Raw genomic sequence first — 26,853 nt, 5'->3', positions numbered from 1 at the left:
CCAAGTTTGTAGACAGTTCTGTCACGTCAGCTTCTCCTCATAGCAGACTCCAAAATTAAGGAAATCGAGGTCGATTCGAGTTCATCCCTGGTAAAAAAAAATTAAATGCAGGCTGAAATCAATTTACGGATCTTTACCACAGATTTATGAGTGTCATAAAAATAAAAGAAAAATCACAAGTAGACTGAAAAAGGTGGACTGATCTTTTATTTTACATAAAAAGGGTGCAAATTGGAGATTCCCTTTACGTGTGGAGGGAATAAAGTGATTTTTCGAAGGTTTATTGTGTGAGACACCATTTCATGAGTCCAAGAAAAACAAAGGGAAAAAAAACCAAACAGTCATCTCAGATAAAAAGGCCATTTACCTTTCTGCAACTTAAATATATGAAATTATTAAAAAGGAGAAATGGTGGGTCCTTCATACTTGAAGCCCTTGACTAACTCATTCAAATACATTTTGTTGAAGTGACATTCATATTTCAACACAATATTATTTATTTACAGATTAAGGATTTATCTTAATCACAGCTCTATTTAAAAAAAAAACAACAAAAAACGCAGAGGGAAAGATAGATTCTTGGAGCTGTACAATTTGATTTTCCGCAGTCTGAGAAAAAGAAATCAGAAATCAGTTTTTTAATAGAAATTCCCAACAAAGACTACAATTGTGAGGCTCTGTACAATTTACAATTCAAATAATCAACACAATATTGCAGTACATACCACCTCTCCCTCAAAGAAACAAGGTACAGTAAATCAAACAACCCTACAGTACAGCAACGAGGGGCAGGGGGAGAAAAAGTGCCAGAGAACCCCAAAAGAAAAGAAACAAGAAAAAAGAAAGATCATTCATGCGCTCATTTGCTTTGATTTGATTTACACACGTACACAAATACACACGAAAGCCATAAACCGTGACCGACATGAACAGAACTGGAATGTGCAGCAAAAAACAAAAGAGAAAAAGGTCGCAAGGAGCGGAAGCTGTATCGTCTCGCGGATCCAACATCGAGATAAAGAGACCGCTCGCCATGCAGAGACACCTCACAATGAGTGTGGCGCTTTAAGACAAATCCAGAGTAATATAGCCATATATACCAGCTCAGCCAGAAGCTATAGAACTAGATGCTGCGTCACAAACTCGGCAGGGAAACGTAAGCGTGGGTCTACAAGGCGGTGGGTTTGGCCCTCCCTTCCCTTTTTTGGACTTTCTAAGACGGAACGAGTCGTTAAAAACACCGGCTGGTATGGCACCGAGCTGCGCTGCTCTGCAGAAGAAGAAAGAAACGATAGGCGACGCATTCAAGGACACGGGGGTGGAGTGACAAAGGAAAACATTCATCTTGATATTTTCCTGGCACAGGAAAAGGCATGGACTAGTAGTAAAAGCAGTAGTAGTCTCGGAAATGGCACTCGGCGGGGGAATCCGGGGCTGGGATACGAGAAGGCTAAATAGTCTGGATTACTCCATCTCGATAAACGGAATGCTTTTTGAGCGCAGGAAGCTGGAGCGACGCGGATCCAGCTGCCACCGACGACCTGACCTCAGATCGAATAAATGAATAATCGGTCATTCAAATAGCTTCGCCTCCCATTGTTTCCCCATTAAACCCTCTACGTGGAGCTACTGCGAACAAAAGAAGCAAAAAAAGAAGAAGAGGCAAGAAAGAAAAGAAAAACAACAAAAAAAGTGTTCCTATAGATTTACATATTCAAGTACTTTCGATAACACAATAACTTAGGCTGCCCGGAGAAAGTCACGCACCGGGTTGAGGGGGGCGGGGCTTAAAAACAAACAAAACAACAACAACAAAAAACCGGGCTGTACAGTGTAAATACAACTAGGAAGCAGGTTTACATACGGACTCATCTACAACATTCTAATGGAGCAGGTCCACAAAACGCCGAAGCGGACGCTCCACCGAGCGTCGCTTCATCTCACACTGACGACGTGTCGGTGTGTGGAGGGAACAGAGGGCCGAGTGGAGGGCGGCCACGGCACCACGACGAACAAGGAGCCCTCCCCAACCAGCACACGAGGCAGCTACAATTAAAGTAATAAGCACGTTCAAAGTGGATTTTTTTGTTTTGTTTTGTTTTTTTTAAGAAGGCAGGGTCTCCTCTGGGAGAGCCGGGGTCAAACAAATGTAGTGCAGTAATAATCAAGCTTTGTTTTGTTTGCCCCGTCTCTTTCCCTATAAAAACCATGGCTAACTGGAATGAAAACAACAAAAATATAATTGCATTAGACAGAATTCACATTAGCATAGAATGACAACACATGAAAATCTTTTGTTTTTGTTTTCCTGTTATGATAGGCAAGGTGAGATATTGTTTCAAGGCATTCCTCCGCCGCAGAGTTTCTGTCCGCGGTTGGAGCGGCGACCCCGACGTCGAAACATCTCTTTGCAGCACAGGGGCGGTGGTGGCGTTGGTGGGAGGGGAGCGCCTTCGGTTCTGGCTTTTGTTTTTCTTTTGTTTTCCTCCTTTTCGGTGGGAAATACATTTCCGTGTTAAGAAGAGAAAAGCCGTGGCCGGCCTTCGATGGCTGCGAAACAGTCTCTTGCTTTGGGTTTAATCATTTGGAAATCACACACACAAACAAAAAAAATAAAACAAAAAGAAAGAATAAAAAATTTAAAAAAAATCTCACAACCATGCTGTCATCTTGCTCTCCAAAGCAAAGCGAAACAACGCGGCGGTCAGTCGGGTTTGGTGGATGGAGGTTAAGGCATTGGACAGAGCGGTTTTCAGAGGCGGTGACTCTCCAGAGCACGCTGTCCTTCCAGGGTGGCATCGGCTGATGGCTGCTGTGGTCACAAAGTCCAGGAAACCCTTCCTAATCTGAACTGGACTCAGTGTTTTTTTTTTTTTTTTCCTTTTTAACAATGACGACAAAAAAAAAAAAAAAAAAAAAAAAAAACTAATTTTGTTAAACTTCTTAACTGCAACTTCCTTCCCATGCACTGGAGAGATAATAGAAATGCTCCAGTCATTTCACTCATCTGTCAATACATTCAGTGTGTATGCAGTGTGTAGGAAAAGTAGTAGCAACTAAATAGCATTTCTCCCCTAACCCCTTCAAGCCCCACGCAGAAACATCAGGTCGCTGCTCGTTATCGCCAGCAGTAAAAAGAGGGACTGTAGTGTATTTCGGTTCAACGAAAAGATGTCCTGCGAGAACCGGAGAGACTGCTAATACTCCTTTTCGCCTTCGTGTATTCAGCTGCTTGTCCCGCAGCGGGAAATGATCCAGAAGAGGTAAAAAAAAAAAAAAAAAAAAAAAAAAAAAAGCGAACGAGTCGGTGAACTAACGGAGAGGCCTGGCGAGGTGAATCGCGTTTAAACGACAGGACCTGACGGAGCGATGGAGGCGAGATTCTACAGGAAGATTCTGTCTCTTCCTCTCTCTCAAAAAAAATTTTTTTTTTAATGAAAAGAAAGAAATATGGCAACAATGATGAGAGAAAGACATTTTGGTTGTCACGGAGAAAAAAAAAAATATAATCTTGGGCCGTCTGTCCTGTAAAACATCCCATATAACTTAGAGGAATGGGGGGAATAAAATAAAAAAACTCCCATCATAAGACATGTTTCCTGTACATCTCCGCAAACCACGGTTTGGTTTTTTGTGTGTGTGTGTGTGTGTTTCACTTTTTTTTCTCTTTCCTGTCAAAGCGGTCCTGGCCGAGAACAATTCAATCAGAATCTTTCAGTTGACTCCCTCTTTTATTCTGAGTGGGACCATCCAGGTTTCTGAAATCACAATCGACTCTAAGTGGACACGAGGAGCGGTTCGTTTCCGGTCCCCGGCTCATCATTTGTGCCGCGGCGTGTTCTTCTTCCGTTTTCGCCTGAAGAAACAGCAGCACCTGCGGACAAGACGGGGGAGACGTTAACGCGGACGTACGAGCAGCAACGCGTGACGCAGAGGAAGCGGGTTGCCTTAGAAACGCTGCTACGACACGGAAGAGCTAAAGATTTCCGTGGCTTAAAAAAAAAATCATTTTAGCATCAAGAACAAGGTGAAAGTCGGCGCTGGCATCCACTGTGCGTCTGGACGCTTATTCTCTCCCAAGGTTTTCATGTACAGGTGCATCTCAGTAAATTAGAATATCCTCAAAAAGTGACTTTTATTTCAGAAATTCCTTTCAAAGTGTGAAATGAATGCAGAAAGTGTTAAAAAGTGCATTTGTTTTTCACAAATGAGGAAATTAACGGATGGATGTACAGAAAATAGTCACTGAAGCTAAGCAAAAAAAGTCCTTGCAAAAGAAACTTATTCCAGAGTTGGAACCAAACAGTTGAAGGAAAACCTGTACTAAAATAAAAAGTGCCATTTACTCTGAAAAGCCGATTCATAAATTTGGTAGACGTTCAAAAAGTGTGCACTTCGCCTGGACTCGGTGCTTCCAGAGCTTCCACACACCAACGTGAAAAGCATTAAAACATGCAAAAGAAGCTCCGACCAAATATTCTGATCTAACTCCACCGAATGAGCTCAGAATATTTGCACAATACATGGACAAAATGTTTAGTCGGTGAAGTACCGGGTTGTATTTTGTTTGGTTTCCAAAAGTCGGATATTAGGTTGAGGGCTGAAACAATTGATCAATTATCAAAAAAATTGTCAACTAATTTCCAAATCGATTAATCGCTAACTGGGCAATATATACACTGAATGCCATATTAATGCATTTTAGGCAATACAATGATTATTTTCTTATTTAAAAAAAGACAGTGAACTATTTATTTGTGTCTTTTAATGTATTTCTAATGTTATATAAAAAGAAGCCTGAAGTGGTTAAATGAAAAATCTGCAAATTGCGTCAATTTTGATCAGATTAATCGATTTATCGTTAGGACAACCAATTATTAAAACAATCATTAGTTGCAGACCTAATTCATTTCCGTAATAATAGGAAATTAACAGAACCAAATGCTTGATATATCACTTCCTGTGTGTGTAGAGCAACTAAAGGCTCTGCCTTTTGAATCGAGTGACTGAAATGACCTCGACTTTTCAATGACACTCTCATTTACCGAGCGAAACCTGCGCATAAAAAGCGAGGGACGCTTTTTCCTTTATGCGCTGAAAGAAAAGCACACGAAAAGCACAAGACACGGCGAGCCTGAGCGCTCAGTACGGACACACAGAGACAGGACATAGGACAGTGACTGGGTTCTTTTCGATAAATAATGCCAAAACCAATAAATACTTAAAGCCTGTAAAGAAGCTACAGAAGCCTAATAAAAAGACCAGCTCAGTATTTTTGCCTTGATCCGCCACTAGTTCCAACATCATCATGAAAAGAAGAAGCACAACTTCACTTGTTGCTAAAATGACTGAATTCATTAGAAAAAAAACAATAGAAAAGCGCACTGTTTGTTTATTTGGGTTCAAGGCACTATTGTACCAGTGAGAGTCTGCTTAAACTTAGTGAGTAACTCCACTGGGCCCAGCCTAGGCCGGTCCACTCCCTGTCCCATGAGTATGATGTGGACAAGCAGAGAGGGACTCACCACAGGTTGAGCATTTTCACGCAGCTACAGAGGAAGAGAGAAGAAAGAATGTAAAGAGAAAAGAAAGAGATTAATACAGGAGGACGAGGTTTATGGGAGTCGGCGCACAAACGCCACACAAACACGCACACACACACAACACAGGTGGACACAGAGGGAAAGATGGTCTGAAAGAGCAAAAGGATTCCGTCTGATTTATTTAATGCTGCTGAACTGATTAGTGCGTCATGTCGAAGTCACATTTACACTCATATTCTGAAAGTCTCAAATTGCACAAAATCTTGAAAACGAGAGAAACCAGTACAGTAAGTACAACAACTGGATTTTATTGGAAGAAAAGTTCCTGCAGTTTGAGATATATAGAGGGAATTTTTTTGACATAATCAATTAATTTCAGCATATTGCTGAAAAAGTTTTTATTCCTAAATGTTTGAGAGAGCAGTTGGAAAGTTACAAAGTCTGAATCGAGCGTTTTAATTATGTTTCCTAAATGGCATCAATTTCTAGTTTTCTTGTTTAGTTTTGACCAATTTTTGTTTTGTTTTTTTTTAAACACAAGAGGAAAGCATGCTGCAGTTTTTCTGTTGCAGGCAGAAGTTTTGAATCCAACGGAAAATGAAGATTGTGGATGATCCACACTTGCACAGTCAAGCACCACCCAATCCCGGGTCTGATTTTTTTCCAACAAGAAGTTGGAAAAATCTACCAGGGAAAAGCAGAAGTCAAAAGTTCACAATGTCATTTTGATGGTTCTTAAAATGAGAAGAAATGTTGGACATCAAGATCAAGCTAATTTGTGTCAGAAATGTCCAAATCAAAGCACCGCTAATGGAAACCGCTTTTTTAAACGGCGAGATTATTTATGCATTCATGATATTTTCCTTCATGAATAAATAAAACGTCAAAAAGCCATCCATACGTGCAGTTTTAATTATTCATGGGTACAGACGGTATTAGCTCGAAAGGCAAAGCCAAGCTGCTTCGGTCACTGCGTTTACATTTATTGCAGGTTGTTTCTAATCGCAGACCAGAAACACACCATCTGATAAGGTCTTAAATACGTCACCCATCATGCTAAAGATTTGTGCGAGCAAAGTGGAGAGACTTGCAATCTGAATAAAAGGGAGAAACCTCTGCTGAAGGTTTTTGGTCATGATGGTTTGTCTCCTGAGAATGAAGGTAGTAACTCAGAAAGGAGTGATCAGCTCAGTATCACTGAAAAATCCTCTCATCTATGTCTCTGTTGGTACTTCTGTTAGTTCACTGTAACATAAAGTACATTTAATGTTCACATTTTCAAGAAAGTAAAATACATATCAACTAAGACAAGTGATGTCTGCAACAGCAATATGATAAGGCTAATAAAAAATGTAACCTTTCTTAAGTAATGAAAAGAAACATTTGTCCCCATTGTATGTCAGTGTAATTGACATTAAATAGTTTATTTTCTGTAAACTTTTCTCTTTTCTGACTTTAAGTGAAGAATAATAGCCATGTACAGCAGAAAGGATTAAATAAGTTTACACTTCTGCCTACCTCCTTTCCAAACAAACTATCAAAAAAATTCTATTTCAGTGTTTGAGTTGTGAATGTGAAGATGGTTACGTGTTGGGAAGATGTCGGCTGCATTTCCATTACAAATGTGCGGAAACGCAGTTTTGCAAATGCCACGTTTTCATCAAACACAATTAAATTGACACTGAATAAGTTTGTTCATGTGACAAGTCATTGAAAGGCCGGGCCTCCTGCAACTTCCTGTTGTCGTCTTTGTCTTTTTCCAGGAGAAACATCCAGTTGTTGATCACGTGTGTGATGTGAAAAAAGTGTTTCCATTGCAGTTTCGCAAAATGCACTAAATTATCCTAGCTCAAAAATTTATTTAAAAACGTGAGTTTATTTGAAATTGGAGTGTTTCCATTAAGCAAATTCATTCTCAGAATCCTAGTTGTTTAATATAATCAGCAATATTTCCTGTTTCTTAAACAAGTTTCAACAAACAGTTCCTCAAATATGTGGAAAAAACAAAACAACAACAAACAAACAAAAAAGAGCTGCTTTCTTAATTGTTTTTTGTTTTGTTTTGTTTTTGTGGACATTTGTTTCAAAACCGAAATAGGAATAATAATATGATCCCTTTATTTTGTGTTGGATTCAAAACTGTGCGCAAAACTTTACAGATATTCCGCTAACTGAAAGAGGAATCAGCAGCACTTTTTGTACAGAGTTCTTTGTAGTCAAACTGAATTACTATATTTAAAGCAAAGGCTACATAAAGCTCCTCAACAGAAACTTGAATCTTATTAATTGATCTGAGTCAAATTGAAGTATTTAAGAGAAATTCACTGAGATAACATGACAGAAAAGCTCAAGTTCAGTAAATTATAGCAAAAGGTCTGGGCTGTAACATTCCTACACCCTAAGGACAGAGAGGCACAGAAGGAGGAAGACTGGAAGGAGGAAAGCAAGAGAAGGACATGGCAGAGAGGCACGGAGGCTCCAGGATACATACTTGGGCTCGTCGACCACTTCCACTTCTGCCTGAGGTGTAATCGGGGTGTTGGATTGAGCCAGCGGGTCGTCTGCGTTCAGCTCGCCGTTGGTTGAGCTGACCACCTGAAGCAAAGACGGGTGTTACTTCTGATTAAAAGTTTGAAACTGCCACAGTTTCACCCAGTAATGCTGGCCAGAAAACGACACGAGACACAAACACTTTGGCAGCTCAGCTCTGGTACAGAGTCTCAAAGCCCATTTCCAAGAGTTTTCTTCCCAAACAACATGGAGGGTAGAAGCCAAATACAATGTTCAATCTAAAGTAATTGCTAAGAAACACACCTGGTAAATGCTGGTAGAGATTTTATAATATGACTAAAAGAACTCTGAGCAAAGATTTTAACATGAAGGGTAAAAACTCCCCCCAAAAAACTCTACTTAGAGTTATGAAACTGTATTTGTAGCTCCAATTATGAACTCAAGTATTAAACTAAACTTTGTTTAAAGGGCATAATGAATCCCCATAATTCAAAAAACTAGTGAAATACTATAAAAATACATATTTAGCAGTTTTAATATGTCTTTCACTGTAAAGTCATAGCTTTTCAAATCCATTTAAGAAAGAAAGACAATTAACTAAAAACACATTTGCTGAAAATTTAATACATTTTTTAAAAATTTACTAATGTAGACTTTTTTTTTTAAGCCATATTTTATTAACTTGATTTAAACATTTCTACTTGACAAATTGCACCTAAAATTAAAGTAAATTTTATTGGTAATTTCTCATTTGCCCACAACATATTCACACCTTATTAAGCAAACCTGGTAAAGGTAAAAATAAATAAATAATAAATACATAAACAAAAATAACGAGAATCACCCTTTGAGCAACAACAAACCATACCCAGCGTGCACTTCCTTGGCAGAGTCAATTCATCCTGCCATGCAAAAGGTGTGCTGATTTTTATAAAAGAAGTGCCTTAGAGTCATTAAATGTAGAAACCAGAGCTCAAAATGCAAAAGGGATTCCAGATGCCAAAGAAAGAAAAAAAAACCAGGACATTCACTCTGAACATGTGGGGGGTGGGTGGCACCAGGTCACATGCATACGGTGGAGCAGAAAACATTTCCCAGCCAGGGGTAAAGAAAGTAAAACGCTGTAGATCTGTCTCACATAAAAGGCAAAGCTACTATGTAAAACGACAACAAAAATACTTTATTGACTTTATTAAAGTCTCATAAAACTCTAAATAATAATACAAAAAATGCACTAAGAAATAAAACTATGCAGGGAATCATTTGTGTTTACATTGTAAGTGCAGGGATACTTTGGATTTATGAGACAGATCTGACTTCATGGAGACTGTGGGTGGTGGTGGTGGTGGTGGGGGATTCGGGGGGTGTTGGCTGATCGGGTAAAGGGGTGTGTACCTGCACTGAGCCCCCATGCCTGTCCGCTGCCAGGTGGGAGGTCAAATAGGAAGAGTTTGCTTGCCGCGTGGGCTGCACCTCCCATGCTCCTCGTCGGTCTGAGCCTGCCGTCTGCTCGGGAGTCGGGGGTTGCCATAGTGATGTGTGTGGGGAAGAGGGGTTCGGGGGTGAACGAGTTGAGGTGGGTGGGTGGGTGGGGGGGGGTGCAATGGGAGAGGGAAGGAGGGGTGAGGGTGATGGAATAATTGCATTAGAAAAGATGGCATTTGGGTGTGTGAAGCAAGGTACCATGCGAAAGCAGCATGACCAATGAAGAAAACAAAATAGTAAAAAAAAAAAAAGAACAAAACCATAAATTAAAACAAGAAAGAAAAAAAATCAAAGCAAGGCCTGAGAACTAAAGCCAAAGGAAAAAAAAAACAAAAAACAAACAAACAAAAAAAAAAAAAACAGAAGCTCTTGCAGTTCGAACTGAGTACAGAAATTCAACCCCCCACATATGGATGAAAATCTTTTGAAATACTTAGAACTAAACTCTTCACTTGATATAGCACAAAAGTTACTAACATACGCTCCTCAAAAAAGGTGATTTCAGATTTACAAAAAATATTCAAACCACTTGAACTTTTAGATTTTGTCTCATTATTGTAACAGTGCTATTGTTAAATAGAGGAGTAATGATGTGCTGACTTTCTGAAGTATCACATCATTAAAAACCATCATTCAGAAAGTTTTTAGAGACAGAGGCCTAATTTCAAAACCCTACATTAGGAAGTTATTTTTTATAGTCATCTTTGATATGTGTAACATTTTTATAGCAACTGAACATAACATACTTAATTGACTATGCTGTAAAATATCACTATGTGAATGGAAATCACATAACTCTGCCCCTTTAAAAGATCAAATCAGGCCAGTTTGGGTTCGATATTCTTGCACATGGCTTTGTAAAGTTGCTAACCAGCTTTACCTTACTGGAACTGACTCTCTGCTCTGAAACATACCTGATTTCGAACCGGAGCGTGCTGCGAGGGCCGGTCTCTGTGAGGATGGCTCTCTCTTGTTACCGCAGAGGCAGCAGAGTCTATACTGACAGATCCTACCGGCGTGGGCTGGCGGAAAGGAAAGAATGAGCTGAATTCGAGGATTGACGTATTTCAGGCACAACCTTGGAAACAACACGGCTCACTTACTATCTGCCTCCCAACCCAGTCGTAAGTGTAGTCAAAGGTGTATCCTTTTCTCTCAAACAGCTCAGTAAATAGATTCCTCAGATATTCGTAGTCAGGCTTTTCGAAGAAGTCTAACCGCCTAACATACCGCAAATAGGTGGCCATTTCCTCTGCGTGAGGAAACAAAAAAGAAGTTTGATATGGGTAGAGTACAGGTTAACACATAATTACTTGAAAATACTAAAAACAATTTATTGTCCAGGAAAAGTTTATCATAACAGGCCCACTAGTAATGTAGTGTTTACAGCAAAAGCTTTAAAACAAACTTAACTGAAATTTCTTCCTTTTCTAGTAAATACTATTTCATTTTAAGAATTACAAAGATTATTTATTTTATTTTTTTTAATAATCAGAGTGAATTCATAAACTCATCAGCAGCAGCATACCTGGAAAATTCTCACAGAGGACTTCAATAGGAGTGTTTCGTTTTGTATCACCAATCTTCTGGTATCTTTCTTTCAATGTGTCAGCCTAAAAATAAATAAATAAATGTCATCATCATAAAAGAACATTTCAGTTCTGTTATCTGAAATATTAACTTTATATTGAATAACACAAATGGTTATAAACATGCTAGAGAAATCTCTTTATGGAAAGAAAAAACAAAAAAAAAACATTTTAAATGTGGGATCTTTTGACCAATATGCCACAAGACATCATACTGGAAAATCTGACGTTCCCACTGAATTCCTTGAAGTAAATTGTGAATAATTTGCTGCACATCTCTCCCCCATATTCCAGTCTACAAAATCTACACCAAGTCAAAATCTGCATCGTTTATAGAATGAAGATTTGACATCCCAACAACTGTCCAAAATTGATCCAAGGGTAAAAATCCAGAAGCACAGCCTTTTGTCTTGTTTTTATGCCATTTATTGACATTACTCTATAAGTCAACAAAGTAGAGATACATTTTATTAGTTATTTTCTAAATTTGGTGAAGCCAGTTCCAAAAAAGACAAAGTATCAACTTCTAATGGTTAAAATGAACATATACACTCTTACATCAACTGTGACACCTTTCTTTTTAATGACGAATGTTTTCCTAAGCAAGGTATGAAACATTCTGCGGCAGATTCGGCGACATGGCCATTCCCTCGTCATACCTTCAGTCCTTGCCAAGGTAAACTCCCACGCAGAAAATACATGAACATGTGCCCTAAAGCCTCCAGGTCGTCTCGTCTGCTTTGCTCTGTATCAACACATTTTATTTTATTTTTTTTCATTTTTACATTCCGTTTACAAAAAAGCAAGGTTTTAAAAGTTCAACTTTTAAAACTTTTGTAAGTAAACCTTGAAACTTTATTTTGTCAAGATAAATTTACAAACTTGAATGTGTTTTTTGGGGATTTCATGTGACAAGTTACAAAGTAATCCATGATTGTAAAGTTGAAGCAAAACAATACTAAAAGGTTTTGACAGAGGACTGTTGCTCAGTGGGTAGAGTAGTAGTAACTTCCTCCTGCTACATATCATCGTGCCTCTGGGCAGGGCACTAAACCTTATGGTGCGTTCACCCCAAATGCGTTTTGAGCGTCAGGCGCCTCCAGTTTACATTCAAAGTCTATGTGGAGGTGCGTTGAGGACCGTCGCGGTGGGTTTCGAGCGTCTAGCGCAGCGCAATTTGAAGCGTTTTGAGCGTTTGACATTCCACACGTTTGGCGTGAACGCACCATAAAGTTACCAATCAAACTACGTATTGGTGCATGAATTTAGAAATATTAGCGTAGAGAGTGCTGAATGTAAATTCTCACCATGATTTCTGGATTTTTATTTGTAAAAAAATTAAAAATGTAAACCATAACTCTTTTACTTCCGCTTTAAAAGTTTAGCATTACTTTGTTGTATGAAATCCCAATAAAATAAATCAACGTTCAAAAGTTAAGAACACAAAATGGGGAAAAGTTGAGTGCTAGCACGACACTGTATCAAACTTCAACAAAATCACAGATTTGGTGTTGTCTTACCTTTGCCTAAGTGTGTGTTAATGGACATGTATCTGGCAGTACCAGTCAGGCTCTTATGCTCCCGGTATGGAATGTGTTTTTTGGTCTCGGGGTCGATGTACTCTTTGGCCAGGCCAAAGTCAATGATGTGGATGATGTGGTCCTTTTTATTCCCTTGCCTTCCGATGAGAAAGTTTTCAGGCTTGACATCTCTGTAGATGAGATTTTTAGAGTGCACGTACTCCATTCGAGAAATCTGGTGTGGGGAGAAACATGAGGAATCAGCCACAGAAAACATTCCAGCGTCCTCCAAATGAGGAAAAAATAACAACTTGGTACCCACCAGCTGAATTGCAATCATCAAGACAGTCTTCAGTGAAAAGGTCCTGTCGCAAAGATCAAAGAGATCCTCCAGACTCGGCCCCAGCAGCTCCATAACCATGGCGTTGTACTTCCCACAGGGGCCGAAGTAGAACACCTGTGGCACTCCCTCTGCTGGACAAGTGAAATGACACAAAGACTTAAGGATAGACAAAGAGGAACCTGTTTAAAGGCACATCCCGCCCTTACCCAACATAACAGTAAACAGAACGCGGTGTCTCATCAGGGGTTTGGGTTGAGGGTAGTGGTACAGATGAAATATAATCGTTTCACAGACTTGCAGCACAAACTCCCATTACAATCATATCCTCCAAGCTCCACTCAGTCTAATTGCTTCACATTTTCATGCATTCATCATCTCGTCTCTTTATTTTATTACTTGCCAATGAGCAGTTTACTGCTGAGTGGGCAGTCTAATGTGACTATAATGATGGTAGAGATGAGGCCCTTTTACTACTCTGTTTGGGTTGTTTGTCATGGTGGCCTTCTGGGCATTGAAGCTCTTTGTTTCAGAAGAGCATTAAGAAAAAAAAAAAAGCCAGAGCAGCTTCCATGTGAAGTCCTTCAAAGTAATTCTTCTTTAACAAAGGATTCACATGCAGAGATGCCGTGAGCGGAGGCTGTCATCCTGACTGCATCGTGGTTTCAAAGAACAGGAAATCAGGTCAAACTGGTAATTGGCTTCAGGGAAGCATGACTCAAAGTTTACCCCTTCTTCCTGCCAGTCAGTGCCTATTCAAAGTGTCATCCCAAGAAAGCTCAAAGAAAGCTTCCATTTTACTATAAAAGCTTATCAAACAAAGGTGTGGTCAATCCTGGGAAATTGGCTCTGGGAAGCGAGGGATGCAATGTTTGTTTTGCTCGGAAGATAATTTGATTTTAAAAATTGTTCACAAAAATATGTAAGTTGCCTAATGGAGGAGCAACAACTACATCTTGTATTAACTTGTTATAAACTTTATTATAACAAGTTAATACAAATGTTTATCTTTATGTTTGTTATTTCATCTTTATGTTAATGTTGCCATGATTTCTCAGTTTTATTTTTTGCTCTTTCTGCAGGTGTAGGAGCAGACTTCTCTCCTTGTTTCCCTTTAAACTTTTTCCCTACTCTTCTATTCTCCTTTCTTTTCCCATCTTTGTGTGGACTGCATTTAAAATAAAACCAAAGCGATTTCAATTAAACATATATTACAGTGAAAGCTGCAATGCAAGGCCTGTGAAAATAAACCTGTTGGGCCTCACTTTTGGATTCGGACAACAATTCAGAGTTCCACTCTGCCAGATGCGCAAAAAGAAAGAACAAGGGGAAGAAAGGCACATGGCAAAACAGAATCTAGTTGAGTGAAGAATGCTAACTTTTGCAAAAAACAAAAAACCACTAACTTCTGTTCAGATATCAGACATCGGGATTTTATACAGAGGCTATTGACCAGCTAATGCGAACCAAAACCCAAAGTTGGTTAGAAATAACATTCATGTAACTATTTTGTTCTTATTTCAAAATATTACAACTGTGTTACAGCAACAGCTCTCACACGGTGTGATGTTGACCCTGACTCTTGTATAAATAATGAATTCTAATGACCAGGAGAAGTTTCAAAGCGAGTCTTATGGTTCTTCAAGCGAAACTGGAAGTGGCTTAAAAAAAAAAAAAGATTGAAAGATTTTCAAGAACCAGAGATTGGAACTCTACTGCTAGTTGAAAATTGTGGACAGACATCCAAATGGCCCTCTAGTTTCAGTCAGTGCTTTAGGCATGAATTGTGAAAAGTGGCATTTTTGGCAGTAGATGGCGCATGGGAATGAAAAAGGCAAGCTGCGCTGCATCCTGTGCCATTATGTAGTTTCTGTGGGTTGTTAATTGCACCACAGAAATGAGTGGATCTAAACCCAGGGTGGCTGTGGGACGCCTAGAAACTGTTCAGACAAAAGACGCGCTATAAATTAGTGGAGAGGGTTAAAACAAGGCTGGTCAAGCTTTTGCGAGCTACTAAACATCACTGATGATGTGAGCATTGGTTTATGGAAAAAAACAGTCACGATAAGTAAAGACACTTTACAATACACAGGATTATAATTCTTTCCAGTTCTGTAAAACATCTTCCTTTTACCCATTCTTTCCTTGATATCAGTTGTGATTTTAATGAATTAAAAATGATGTTCTTGAAACCCCACAGAAAGCTCACTCCCATGTTTATTCCAATCCAAGCTGTAGAATGAGATGGTCACTCTTAGGAGAGTGAAGTGTTTCATGACGTGGCAGATAATACCTTTAACACCTCTTCTGTGTAAACCAACCCTTAGATGAACAGCTTTCCTCCTCAAACATCACCATCCTCATCTCTCTTCCTGTATGATTCGAGTCGAGCAACTGAAAGCCGACTCTTACGCCATGATGGAATCATCCTCATTAATAGCCAGGGACATTTGGTTACACATCAGCAAACAACACCTGACAGAGGGTCAGAGTAAAGCCGCATAAATTCATAAAAAATGCTGCCTGCACAGATGCAAACAACCCCTTCGCCTGAGAGGAATGTGGTACAGCGAGCAGCCAAGACGAAATGAGGTCACATTATCCCATCTGGAGGAGCGGACAGAGGTGGGCTAGCGCTAAGAGAGGCAAGGCCTGCTTGCTAAATATTTAATGGGTTTCCGCACAGTTGGCCTTTTCCAGTCTTTGCCTTTTGCAAAACAATAGCCATTATTCTCCCAGACTGATCATCATGTGCACCTACGAAAATCCAAAATCTCATCACGATTCGTAACTTTCCAACAGCTTTAAAGCCCTGTTCACTTTTTAATAAGTTTAGACATTTATAAATCAAACTCTGTAACAGACATAGTTATTGAATGTCGGCATGTTTTCTCTCTATTTTTGGGGGGGTTAAAACTGACACATTATGCTTTTGAGGTCATAACCAAAAAATGGATTTGCTATGAGTTATAAAAATAGGATTTGTGTGAAATACACAAAATCAGCACAATTTCCAATCTCCCATCAAAACAGAGTGCTTCTACAAACCTTTCTAAGCAGGTAAAAATTTATGAATGGACTTCAAAAAAGTCCATTCAGAAAAGTTTCAAGTTGATCAACAGATCAAGAACCTGATTGACTCCATGAATGAAAGGCTTAACACTATTACTGAAAAGGAGGGTGGCCATACTGTTCACAGATTCTTTTATTTTATTTTTTTTTATGTTGATTGGAAAATTTAGTGTTTGTGTCAAATTTTTATTTACCGAAAAATAATAAATTACTATGGGAAAATGTGTTTTATTTTTTCACATACTTGCCAAACAATTATGCACATAATAATGTAAGAAAAAAAAACAACAACTTGCTTTTACTTTCATAATCATTCATGTTTGAGGTTTATCAACATTTCTAATTAACCAGCAGCACTCTAGTGAATGAAAATAGTCCTCAAAAATGAGCTAACAGCTGTAGCATGTGTTGAAAACTAAATGTAGGGCTTTCATAAATCTAACGCTGAAGTTCAGATCAGGATCATAGCATTTCAAAATGGTTCTAAATTGGAGATCCTGACAAACACCAGCCTGTACTCAACAACAGAAAACCTATGATTTTATGTCAGTGACACCCTCAATCTGCTGAGGGTGCTACTGACAAGTTTGAAAATCAGTGACTGCTTTTCATGTTTAAAACTTTAGGGGGGAATTTGAACAGATGACTGGGATTAATTGGGAATGGTTGGGAAGGAAACAGTGTCTCTGCTGGACACAGGCGGTTTTATCTCGACAACCTTGGGACCAACCATTTCATTTTCTAGTATTTGTAACGAAGAAGACGGCAGATGAAACCTTTAACACCTAACTGAGATGGAGACAACAAGAAGAGGCAAGCGAGACGCAAACTTCCAAATTCTCTTCCCTTTTGGTTGATCATTTGTCTTTAAAATGGCTGTCTTAAGTTTCAGTCAACCATAAAATCTTCGTATCTTTCTAGGTTAATAAGAAGCCCAACTTCAACTCAAATAAAAGAAACTATCCCTACAAGGCATCTCTAAAGCTCCCTATCCCACACAGAGCAAATACACGGGTAGGCCTTCATGCACTCTTTGCACACAATATCCTGGGAGATGAAAGCAAACTCTTAAACCAGCTCAATATCTGCTCGGAGATGTGTAATCACTTGTTGTGGAAATGATGCAATCTCTGGCCTCATCTTCCAAAACAATGAAATCATTATCATACAGTCACACATAAACACAGCAGGGAATTAAATCCAAATCTTTGATCTCACCTGTGGTCCCAAGATTTTTGTAAAACCGGTACTCCAAATGTAGCTGTGGGGCCCTCGACTTCACTGGTTCCTACACGACGTGCACGTAAAAGATTACATTCATTTTATAGTAAAAAAACAAACAAACAAATCACACACACACACACACACAAAAAAACTCTTATTAAAACAAGAAGCATTGATTAGGCTCTTTATACTGATTGTCGGTTTTCCTTGAGGTCTGACCCTGTTTTTGTCTGATTCCATTTTTGCTCTCTTTGTACTAAAGATGCATATAAGAGGAAAAGTCTACTTCAGGTACTTTTAAAATAGTAGTTTAAAAAAATTTATAAAATCAAAAGATTGCAAGAGTATCTCCACTTCAATCCAAACGTATATCCCTCACCTTTATTGAACAAACAAACAAATGCACTGAACTATATGCCAAAAAGATAGTGTGGATACAACACATCTAATTACTAAAAAACAAACAAACACATATTTAGGTATTTGATCTGTTGTTTATCGAGTAAAGCTAATCAACGCAAAAACTGATCTCTAAGCAATTGATTGGTGCACATCTAAATAAAATAAATTCCTTTTTCTCCCCCTCTAAAATGTAAACAGTCAAAGGTTTTAAAAAAATATTCATGCACATTAGTAGTAATGAGTAAAATGTTAAAGTGCAGAGGACTTACCAGTTTAATGGCTACATACTCATTTGTGTAGAGATTTTTACCTAAAATAAGACAGAAAAGTAAAAGTATATGAAAACTCTGCCATTTCAACTGGGTGTAGGTTTTTCACCCCTTCACCATTCTGTATCCTTAACACTGATGATGGCTACTTTAGGGATGATTCGGCCAGACCTTACATCAAATCAGGACAGCTTGATGTAAGACCATTCCAAATTATGTCCATTCGATAGAACGTTAATATTTAGTTTGAAAAACTGAGATTTAAGCAATTTTTTTATGTTCTAATCAATAAATCCATAAACAAGCACATACATATTTAAGTAAATGGGCATAAGAGTTTGTGTACAAGTACAGGTGAAGGTAGAAAAAAAACGGAGTTAAGAAATAGAGTTTAGATTGGGCCTAAAAAAATCCAAACAGACCAAGACCGATCCGACACACTAACACTAATTTTAGGACCAAAGCAAACCAGACAATACTTTAATTAAGCTTTTACTGCTTTTAATTGTAGCCCATTCATTTGATTAACAAGTGCAATATTTCCTGTTTTTAGCATCTTTTTTTTTAAACATCTTCCTGCTCTATTTTGTTGCTTGTTGTAACTGCAGGGTGAGTCAGGTGCAAATGATCTGGGATGTGTGATTGATGAGAGTGGAGCAGGGTGAGCTGCATGCACATTTAAAATCAATCTAATGAACGTCTGCACCTTCATTTCCATCTTTTCTCAACAGGGCAGGCTGCCTGCTGCTCTGTTTATTCCATATCAAGCAGATTAACACAGCTTTACATTGCGCATTCCTCTTTCGCTTTATCTGTGCTGTGTGTATTGTAGGCTTATTAAATGTGCCAAAGACCATCAAGGAGATAATTTTGGTCCAACCCGGCCCGAATATCAGGTTGGCCTGACCAGGAGATTCCTCGACTACTCAACATGACTTGAGCAACTGATGCCGCGATTGTTTCTTCAGTTCAGCGTCATTTCAGAAACCCCACTTACCGAGCTTCAGTTCCCCAAAGTTTCCACAACCGATCTTCTTCCCCACGCGAAAATTAGGTCCGACCATGAGAACGCCGGACGTGTTCGAGGAGCCCGACGGTCGGTGTCCACTCCGGTTTCCCTGATTAACTTTGGTGCTTCTAGTCGTCCGCTCGCCATATTTATCTCTTTGTTGATCCATGGCGTGCTGCAGCACTGGTCAGCGGGAGCCTCGAGTGACGGACAAAAAAAGGCCTCCTGGGCCGGGCCCACCGCAGCAGCCACAGCCCTGGTTACTGGTGGCACCTGGATGGCACAGTCACTCTCCAGAAACTGGAGCTGTTAACCTGCGGGCCTCCCCGACCTCGCCCTCTCAGCTAGATCAGTTGTTAGGCCTCGACATCTGTCACACAGGGAAGGTAGAGACCTGAAAAAATTAGAGAGAACAGGTTAGATCTCAGATATGTGTGTCTGAAAGGGCTTAACTTATATTGTTACGATGAAATATAGTAGATTGAAAAAAATTTAGGCCAGAATGTAGGAAAAAATAACTAGGCTTGACAAGCCTTCCTAAATAGTTCTTATTCACAAAGCAAACTGTGCAATGACCTCTAAACACCAAAACAGCAATTAAGCAAAATTTATTTAGAAAATTCTTTAAAGACAACTTCACTTAAGTTGTTACCAAAAAAAAACACAGCACAAGAAAGTAAGAACACGAATCCGATGGAAAGAAACCAACAAGGAAGAAGAACCCCGTTTAAAGATATCTTTAAACATATCTTTACTTATCAGGTTCAAAGCTAAAGCTTTAAACTTTCATGTGTGCGTATGTGTAAACTTACAGGAAGAACAGAACAGAGTTTCTTAGCAGAATTCATTCATAAAGAAAGTACATAATTTTCAATGTTCAAAATAAGTCTGTATTGGACAGGCCTTATTAAAACAAATCAAAAAATACCCCATCAAATTCCACGTTGTTGTCGATTTTTTCTTCTTTTTTTGCCAGTTCTGTTGCTTTACATTGAATTACGTAGAAAAACTGTCAAAAAAAAGTATGCATACCCTTGTTGTTTCTACAGCATGCAGGAGGAAAAGTAGCGGCTATGTGCTGCTAATCAAAGCAACTTGAGAAAATGCTCAGCAACAGGACGATCACCTCAACGAGAGCAGCAGTTTTGGCAGTTTGCTGGCCTGAAGAGTGCAGGTGTTCGACGCTACGCCATAAAGAAAAAGGCAGAAACAATCAACCTTAGAAAAGGCGGCAAAATATCAAGAAAATATGCAACTGTGATAAATGAGATGACAATAGCGATTATGATTTTCAATCAATTTTTTTGCACACCTGACAGTCCGGTAGGCTCGGTTCGATTGGTGTCCAAAATCGCAACATCTGTTACATTTTCGCTTTCCCACTGCGCCGTGTCAAGTGGACTAAAAGCCTGTTTGGATCTGGTCACATCAGATCCTGATATCTAAGCTTTTCTCTCATCAAAACAACTTTCCTTTTGTAATTTTTAAGATGTTTTTTTTATTCTTATAAGGATTCTGTTTTCTGCTGATATGACTATATATATTTAGGCCTGTCGCGGTAAACAATAAATCAATTAATCGCACAATAAATTTAAACTATCCACCTCATTTCAACTATCGGCTATATCGTTTCTTCCTGCCTTTTTCTGTTCTTAGAAAAGAAAGCGATTAAAAACAACAACAACAACAAAAAGACTCATTCATCACCTTTAAAATGAGCACGGGTTGCGCAAATAGGTCAACGGTGGCTCACCTTAAAAAAGTACTGCTGTCCTTAAGAGATGGCGATCAAGTCACAGTGGTCACAGAAAACACAGCGAGCAGTTTTAGCATCAACACAAAGCTTAAGGCATAGTATATCATCACAAAGGCATTACACACACCACCCACAGCTAAAACCCGCCGAACAACGCCAGAGGAGAGTATTATGTCAACAGTTACATAAAGACACGACTACCTCCACTCGACTGCCGATCTAATAATCGCTTGATTACTGCTGATGAAGACAGCTCAGTGTTTTATTGTGTAATAATGACAAGTTATGTTTCGTTTATAGTGTTACAATCCATCTAGTTAGGTCCACTGCAGCAAAATAAACATTCAGGTTTTGCTCAAAAGTATCCATTTCACAAAAGAAGAAAAAAAAAATCATTTAAAAAACCTATTAGAAATTCAGTGTAAAAAAAAAAACTGTTTTGAACACAATGGCATAATTCTTGAGCATGGTAAGCCTGATGCTGATGGTATTGTGTGTGTGTGTGTGTGTGTGTGTGGTGTGTGTGTGTGTGTGTGTGTGTGTGTGTGTGTGTGTGTGTGCGCGTGCGTGTGTGGGCTTCTGGATGACTCATGCTCAGTGTTGCTTGCACAGATCTCAGCATCAAAGACAGCCCGTTTGCTCTCAAGGGCAACAGAGCGCCGTTGCTATTACATAAAGCCGAGAGCATAACACAACAATAATAATAATGAATAATAATAATAATAATAATAATAAATACGTTTTCAGAGCCAAGATGCAATCGGCTTCCTTTGGTCAAATAATGATTTGTGGGCCGTTCTAAACCAAGCGTTTTGATTAGCGACCGAGGAAGAGCGCCTTCATCTTCGCACGCATACACACACGAGCCAGGCCCTCGAAACGCTTTCATTCAGTTCACACCGCACGATTATATCGGAGGCACCGCAGCTCACTTTACAGCTGCAAGGTTGTTACAGAGATAATGACTTGTGTTTATAAAGGGAGAGGTCAGCTACAGTGATTTTAGGGTTGTGTGTAGAAGGCTAGAAAAAGGGCAAAAAATTAAAAGAAAAAAACAGTCTAGTTACTGAATTTAATGGAAAGAGCTGTTGCATTTCTGTTACGCCCTGGTTTGCATGTCCATCCCAAATATTTGTGTAAATGCTACGATACCCTGGTGAATTTTGCTACTCCAGGTTATCACACAGACCCATGCTTATGCATCATTCATCCACGCAGCATTGCTGGGGTCACTCTGGATCTCAGACATGCCCAGACATGCCTACCAGAAGACTACCATGGAGACGTAAACATGAGGTAAAACCTGCAACATCTTTACCGTGGTTTTCCTGTGTTATTTTAACTGATTGAGCATGCAAATTGTCAAGACACAAACTAATGTGTTGTGGAAGCCAAGCAGGTGTCTGAAAATAGAAACTGAGTGTGCTGCACATCTCTTTCAGTTGGAACTGTGTAAAGGGTGTAGCAGGACTGTGTGATCCCTGATGAGCGGTGGGGAATCCCCGGCCTTCGTCCCTGTGAAAGCAACACGTCTCCAGACAAAGTGAGGACGTGTTGCGTGACACACACCTGTTGGCTGAACTTAGAGAAAAATGCATTCCTCAGACGGAAAACACATCAAATCATTTGATTTGACCTTTTATCGACTGATGGATTCTAGAACTTATCATGTCTGTAAGAAACTTGCAAATGCCACGACTCAAGTAAGTTTCCTCCAGCTGTCTGCAGTTAAATCAGACCAAACTTTTCTTGTTTTTATGTCAGTTGGAGTTATTTCTATTTGCTGAATGTCAAATTATATTTCTTTCTCAGAATTCAGAAGGTTATATGCTTTTGCTTAGGGAATATCGTCTTAATCTGTATGTACGGTTTATTATAAGCCTGGCGGGCCACCAGGCTTTACTTGTTTTTAAATAGTTCTTTTTTTTAATACAGTAGAGACAGATTAAGCCAAGTTTATAGTTGATAAGTTATACTGGGCATGAGGCAGTGCGCACCAACCACACGCTCCCTACATGCTAACATTTTCAAATTATGATGCCTGCTTGTGCACCTCCGAATTTTTGTAACTTTTAACACTTTTCAATACAAAAATACGTCAAGTCGCTTGTGGACTGGCCCTCCCACAGGGCTCAGACGGTTTTCTGGAGGAAACCCCGAGTATGACTTGAGTCAAACATTTTGGGTTTCCTTCCACAAGCTTCTCATGATAGCTTGCTTGGAGCACCATCTGTTTTGTTCTTAAAACACTTTGTAATCACTTTAGTTGTTGACTTGGGGTAATTGTCCAATTGAAGACCAATCTGCCCCCAAGCTCCGACTTCCTGGTTGATGTCTTCGGAGGTTGCTTCATAATGTTCTATCGTCATGATGTCATCTACTTTATGAAATGCAGCAGTTGCCACTTCCATAATTCACAGTTGGGACGGTGCTCCCAAGATTACAAGCGATCCCCCTTTTTCCTCCAAACGCAACATTGGTTATAATGGCCAAACAGCTCTACTTTGTTTTCATCAGATCACAAACTGCAGTCTGGCATTTATTGTCTTTATTTTGGAGCAATGGTTTCCTCCTTGCTGAGTGACCTATCACTGCCCATGTTGATACAGGACATGTTTCATGTTTCCTTGTACATAATGATACTATCTTACTAGCTCCTGCTAGCATTTTCACAAGATTTTTGGCTTTAATTCTATGGTCAATTTACACAAGTACACATATGTTGTCATGAGAATTATATTCTGAGACTTTTAAAATCTTCTTTCCAAGGGCGAAGGGTAGTAAATGTATCTCACATGTTGAATGAAGGTGTAAAATACCTGTTAGTGATGGCAATATGTAATGTTTCAATGAGGCTTGCGGTTTTGTTTTGTAACTGATTGAATTTTAGCCCAGCTAAACACTATTTAATGGCAATTTTGGACTTTCAAATTGTCTATATAACAATAAAATGAAGAAGCCAAACTGCTCCAATTTTTATCCAATTCAAAATAATTTGTTCATTGTCATCATTAAAATAAATTCACTTTAGCGTAATACATTCAAACAGTATCTGATTAAAGATACTATTATAATTTTAAACCCAAATTATAATGCAATGCAGTTAAATTCAGTTGATCAAATCATTATGCCAACTGATATAAATATTATCTGGTAAAATAAAGAAAATGATATTGAGAGTGTTTATTTAATGACTCTAAAACAGCAAAGGACTGTTAATAGTTTGTGAAAAAAAATACAGTAGAACACCATGACAGCGATGATCAGTAACAAAACGCATCCCTTGAGTTAAATACAGCAGTTTACTTTCTCAAACTATATATTTTTAAAAATAGCAAATATTTCATTAAAAACTTCAACAAATGTAAACGGCTAAACACTTTCAGCTGAACTGAATTCATTACAACAAATACTTTCTGACCCATTTTGTCTTTAGTGAAAACCGTGAATGCTCAGAGAATAGTGATTAACCTTCAGTGGAAAGATCAGCGTTTGAGGGGGTCCTGCCAGCAGCGCAGACCCCCGCTGTGGCAGTGCCAGCTGACTATCATTCCAAATAAACTAACTCATCACTATATAGACTCTGACTACTCAAATATACATCGATTCTCAAACGTCACAGAACTAATGAACACATCTAAACCTTATTAAAGCAAATGTTTATACATGCATGGTTGAGAACACAATCTGCCAAAACTGTAAATGTCTCGGAAAAATCACACAACTGCATGGTAATTTGAGGCCATTAATTCCTCCATCTCACGTGTGTCAGTGTTATGAACGTGCTGAAGAGCTACTGCCATTGGATTAAGAAAAATATATACATAATTCTAATAAGACTCTTCTTCTTTCCCCCCTTGAGTTCCATTTAATGAATTAGTTTTTGTGTACAACTTTGATTTGTCATTCCTAGATGCCTGAGCTGACTTCTCTGGCGATCAAGATGTAAAAAATAAAGCCTAAGGTTCCAAATGGCAACATTTTATGATATTTTAAAGTCCTGAATTGTTTTTATTGTTTCCCTGCATCTCTGCATATCGTGTCTGACGAGTATCGTGACTTTAATTTCAATCTATTGCGCAAGCTTTATAATTTTTGACATTTATCTCATTTAGAGCAAACATTTTGACTCAGCACAGGCGGGTTTACAAGCAACAGTCTTTAAAAAAGAAAAAAAAAAGTTGGTGTCAAACTTGTTATTTTACTGTTTCAACGGTTTGAAGTCGTTTTACAGAAACGATAAAGGAGGAAATGGAGTTTTCTTATGGCTAACAGATATGAACCAGACACCTCCTGCTGCGCACTGCTGGTCAGCTTGATGCATAAAGAAATACAAATGTGTCTGTTTGGAAATAAAAACAACAATAAAAGAAATTAATAAACCTCACTATGTTTTGGAAATTCAAAGAGTGCTACCCAATAAATCTTTTTTTTTTTAGACATTGCCATTATAACTCGAAGGTGGAAACTACACTTTTGCAGAATATAATCGTTTAACTTAGAGTACTTAGTTGTAATTATATATTTGTTAAAAAAAATGTGTGAAAATCTCATCTTATTTAGATTTAACTTACTCAGTTTATATATATATATATATATATATATATATATATATATATATATATATATATATTAACACACAGCAAAATGAAATCATGACTGATCCTGAATGAACACTGACTTTGACGACTTCTAATCCAATGTTTTAGACAATGTGAGTAATGTTTTGTGCTTTGCTGCTTCTGCTGTGAAGTCTTTCTGTGTGACCACACAAGGAAATGTAGGTCGAGGTGCAACACCTGACCACAAGCAAAGGAAATGTGCAGGTGCATTTAAACAGAAGTCAGAAAAACAAAACTTCAGCGTCTTAACTCAAGACATAGGAAATGTGCCGATCCAGCGAGCTCTCCGGTGTCTACGCGAAACAGACCGAGAGCAGAGAAGCAGCTCGGGCGTAAAAAATACGCTTCAGTCGTGTTAAAATGAAGATGATCGATCTTTAGGAGGCCTGCGGTTGGTCCAGAATGGGGAGACGTGTTGGCAGCTGTGTACCACTGGGTCCCGGACAAAGCCGTTACTGGCAGTCCGACATAAAGCCAGGCCAGACCGAGCAGGGAGCGAAATAAACATGGACGAACTCAGTACATGTAGCCTCTCTTAACATTAAACATAAATAATAAGCCGTGTAGCTAACGCTAGCAAAACATAGCTTAGCGACAGGTTGCTCTGGTATAAATATACTTTGAGTACAAAACAAAAAGAGGGAAAAACGGAGTGGGAATATTTGTTTCCCCTGTAAACATAGTTGATTTATATATATATATATATATATATATATATATATATATATATATATATATATATTTCTTTACAATTTGTTAACGACAAAAACGGCCAAGTGATGGCTGGGTGACAGCTGGACCGAGCGCGACAAGGAAATTAGCCCCGTTAGCAACGAAAATATTAGCTTAAAACCTTTTAAAAAATGCTCCTTCCCCGGCTCCGCGAGAGCACAACGCAACGGGCTCACCTTCACGGGGGATAAATCCACACGACCAGGAGTCCGCTCGTGTTCCGCTTTGGTCCAATTCAACCGAGCGCTGGGGGGGATTCATGTGAGGCTTTCCTGCGCTCTCCTTGTTGCCGAGGTTTTCACGCTAACAACCGTTAGCGACTCTCTCCATTCTTCGTCTGCCGTGAAAAGGTTCCAACACACCGGATGGAGAAAAACGGCACCGCCCGCTTCTCGCGGCACACTTCCAGGTCAAACCGAAACTACCAAATTATTTATCGTACTTAAAAATAAGAAAGAAATATTTGGGGCCGACAAGTAGCACATTTTGTTCGAAAAATATTTTTAAGGCTAAATAAGGAATTATGTCATTACACAGTTTATGTAAGGAGACAATAAGGGGGGGATGTCAACCGGGAATAAATAAGAATTCAGTTGCATTTTTTCCTACTGTAATAGTACAACACAAAGCATTAATCTTTCATAACCTTTTTTTTATTATTTTGATTTCGTTTTATTTCACTGTCAACAGCACTACAAACTAGTGAAGACTCAGGCGTCCCTATCCATTAACTAAGTTTTGTGTTGAGGAGTTACCCATTTGGGATTCAAACCTGGTCA

The 26,853-nt window shown here is 38.9% G+C and overlaps 1 protein-coding gene across 3 annotated transcripts; it reads right to left on the bottom strand.

Moving 5' to 3' along the window:
* Positions 1 to 189: 189 nt before the first annotated feature.
* On the bottom strand, positions 190 to 26,450 carry csnk1g1 (casein kinase 1, gamma 1). 3 transcript variants are annotated; one of them, XM_055044956.1, is made up of 14 exons: positions 26,251 to 26,450; positions 19,997 to 20,148; positions 18,953 to 19,358; positions 17,956 to 17,996; positions 17,279 to 17,348; positions 12,971 to 13,122; positions 12,649 to 12,883; positions 11,788 to 11,873; positions 11,068 to 11,152; positions 10,643 to 10,791; positions 10,454 to 10,561; positions 9,450 to 9,560; positions 8,035 to 8,138; positions 190 to 3,874 (listed from the first exon to the last, which is right to left on the bottom strand). In XM_055044956.1, exons 3-14 carry the CDS (start codon positions 19,131 to 19,133, stop codon positions 3,820 to 3,822), a joined length of 1,377 nt encoding a protein of 458 aa, XP_054900931.1. In that variant the 5' UTR covers positions 19,134 to 19,358; positions 19,997 to 20,148; positions 26,251 to 26,450; the 3' UTR covers positions 190 to 3,819. The 3 variants fall into 3 exon arrangements, with proteins under 3 accessions (XP_054900931.1, XP_054900930.1, XP_054900932.1); XM_055044955.1 differs by lacking the exon at positions 19,997 to 20,148; XM_055044957.1 differs by lacking the exons at positions 9,450 to 9,560; positions 19,997 to 20,148 and having other exon boundaries at positions 26,251 to 26,449.
* Between the last annotated feature and the right edge of the window lie 403 nt (positions 26,451 to 26,853).

This window comes from Poeciliopsis prolifica, unplaced genomic scaffold, assembly GCF_027474105.1.
Source record: "Poeciliopsis prolifica strain line A6 unplaced genomic scaffold, Auburn_PproV2 SCAFFOLD021, whole genome shotgun sequence".
In the NCBI taxonomy this organism is placed as follows: Eukaryota; Metazoa; Chordata; class Actinopteri; order Cyprinodontiformes; family Poeciliidae; genus Poeciliopsis; species Poeciliopsis prolifica.
Note: the sequence above shows the minus strand (reverse complement) of the source record. Positions and strands in the feature narration are given on the sequence as shown.